Raw genomic sequence first — 1,659 nt, 5'->3', positions numbered from 1 at the left:
CTACTGCCTTACACTTGAATACACACATTCAGTTTGTGTTTTGTCCCTCTGCCTTGTCGATCTGTTGATCCTGTGCTCCCTCAAAGCAGCGTAATGGAGGCTGTCTGAATCTTGACAATCCTGGTAAGAAAACATCATTTAACATTTAATCACCATAAAAATATGATGCATGTATGTCTGTATTGAAGAGAGCAACAGCAACACCTGAACAATACAGTGATCACATTGATATACCAACAGTGAGAAAATAATACTTCTCTGCTTTAGAAAACAGTCATTTCTTCTGTACTTCAAAAATACTCACCACTGCATTTGGAGTCAAGGCAGCTGAAGATCTTGAGTCTGGTTAAGAATTAAAATCAATAAAAGCTTTCAAAATTCACTGAGATGGTGGTGAGATGAATGTTTTAACAGTGTAAAGCCTCCATCAATTTATGACCTCTGTCTTGATTTGGTTGGTTTTATAATCCATATCAACTTCAATTGGATGCTCCTCCAGTATTAAGTACCTAAATACACACGATCAAAAATGATCAATGAAAGTTTACTTACGTCCACATTGACAGCTGTTTCTGTTGTTCTTTCCATATGCTGCATACGCCAGTAAAACAACCAGGATGGAGGTGAATGTCAAAGCTCCAATCAAGAAATACACCAAGACAGAGGACTCCACCTCATCTGCACATCCAGATTATAAGAGACTTTACAGAGCTGCAGAATATTGAGGAAATAACAATCATAGCTGCTGTCTGTATGAAACATCTGCTTTCATCTTACCTACCTTTAAAGTCCAGTTCGGTCCCATTTCCAAACACTATGTGTCCACATGAGACAACAGCGCAGTAGTAGGTCCCAGCATGAGACAGATTCAGGCTCATCATTGGCAAGTTGTAGACACAGGTGTGTGTTTGTGTGTTGGGTTTCCTCTCACACTGATCATTCCTGCCTCCATGAGTGTAAATGAGTCCTGGATGAGATTCTTCAGACTTCTTGAACCAGTAAACACTGTGTTCTTCATCACAGGTCCCAGTGTCTACTGTACAGTTCAGAGTCACAGAGTCTCCTGGCTGGATGGTCTCAGATGCTGACTGATGGACCAAAGCTGGGACGTTCACATCTGAACCCTTTACACTGACAACAATGCCGTCTCCAAATTCAAAGGTGTCATAATAGCCACTTGCACAGTAGTAAGTAGCTGAATCTGAAATGTGTAGATCTGTCATCGTCAAGTGATTTTTACCTATTTCAGTGTCCAGTGTGAAACGTGGATTATTTTTAAATTCATTGTGAAAAGTTCCATAGTTGTCAAACTTGTAGTAAGTAGAGACGAGCCTTGGTTTCTGTCCCAGAGTTTGTTTATACCAGTTGAACATCACTGCGTCACCTTCAACGAAACACTGTAAAGTCACGCTGTCACCGACATTTGCTGATATAAATCCACTCTCTTGATGTACATTTGTGGATGATTTCAGATCAGTTGTCTGAGCTGAAGAGAAAAGAGATCCACAAAGAGCAGATTTAATTGATCATCCAAATCTCGCAAAGTATTGAATACTTTTTGAAAAATATCAAACAAACAAACAAACAAACAAACAACTTACCGATTCTTCCCAAGAACAGATAAGTCAAATACAAAGCCAACCACAGAGTCTTCATCAT

General features: G+C 39.5%; 1 protein-coding gene across 1 annotated transcript; it reads right to left on the bottom strand.

The window, feature by feature from the left end:
* Positions 1-1,659, bottom strand: LOC139351432 (uncharacterized). Its single transcript, XM_070993316.1, has 5 exons — positions 1,602-1,659; positions 782-1,486; positions 553-678; positions 305-342; positions 1-120 (listed from the first exon to the last, which is right to left on the bottom strand). Exons 1-5 carry the CDS (start codon positions 1,657-1,659, stop codon positions 1-3), a joined length of 1,047 nt encoding a protein of 348 aa, XP_070849417.1.

This window comes from Chaetodon trifascialis, chromosome 23, assembly GCF_039877785.1.
Source record: "Chaetodon trifascialis isolate fChaTrf1 chromosome 23, fChaTrf1.hap1, whole genome shotgun sequence".
NCBI lineage: Eukaryota > Metazoa > Chordata > Actinopteri > Chaetodontiformes > Chaetodontidae > Chaetodon > Chaetodon trifascialis.
Note: the sequence above shows the minus strand (reverse complement) of the source record. Positions and strands in the feature narration are given on the sequence as shown.

What these genes read in the sequence shown, in the direction of transcription:
- LOC139351432 (XM_070993316.1), bottom strand. Translation starts at nt 1,659, where the DNA reads ATGATGAAGACTCTGTGGTTGGCTTTGTATTTGACTTATCTGTTCTTG. An exon ending in TCTGTTCTTGGGAAGAATCG is followed by an intron (nt 1,487 to 1,601) that starts GTAAGTTGTTTG and finishes TTTTCTCTTCAG; the next exon opens with CTCAGACAACTGATCTGAAA. An exon ending in CCTTGACTCCAAATGCAGTG is followed by an intron (nt 121 to 304) that starts GTGAGTATTTTT and finishes TTTTCTTACCAG; the next exon opens with GATTGTCAAGATTCAGACAG.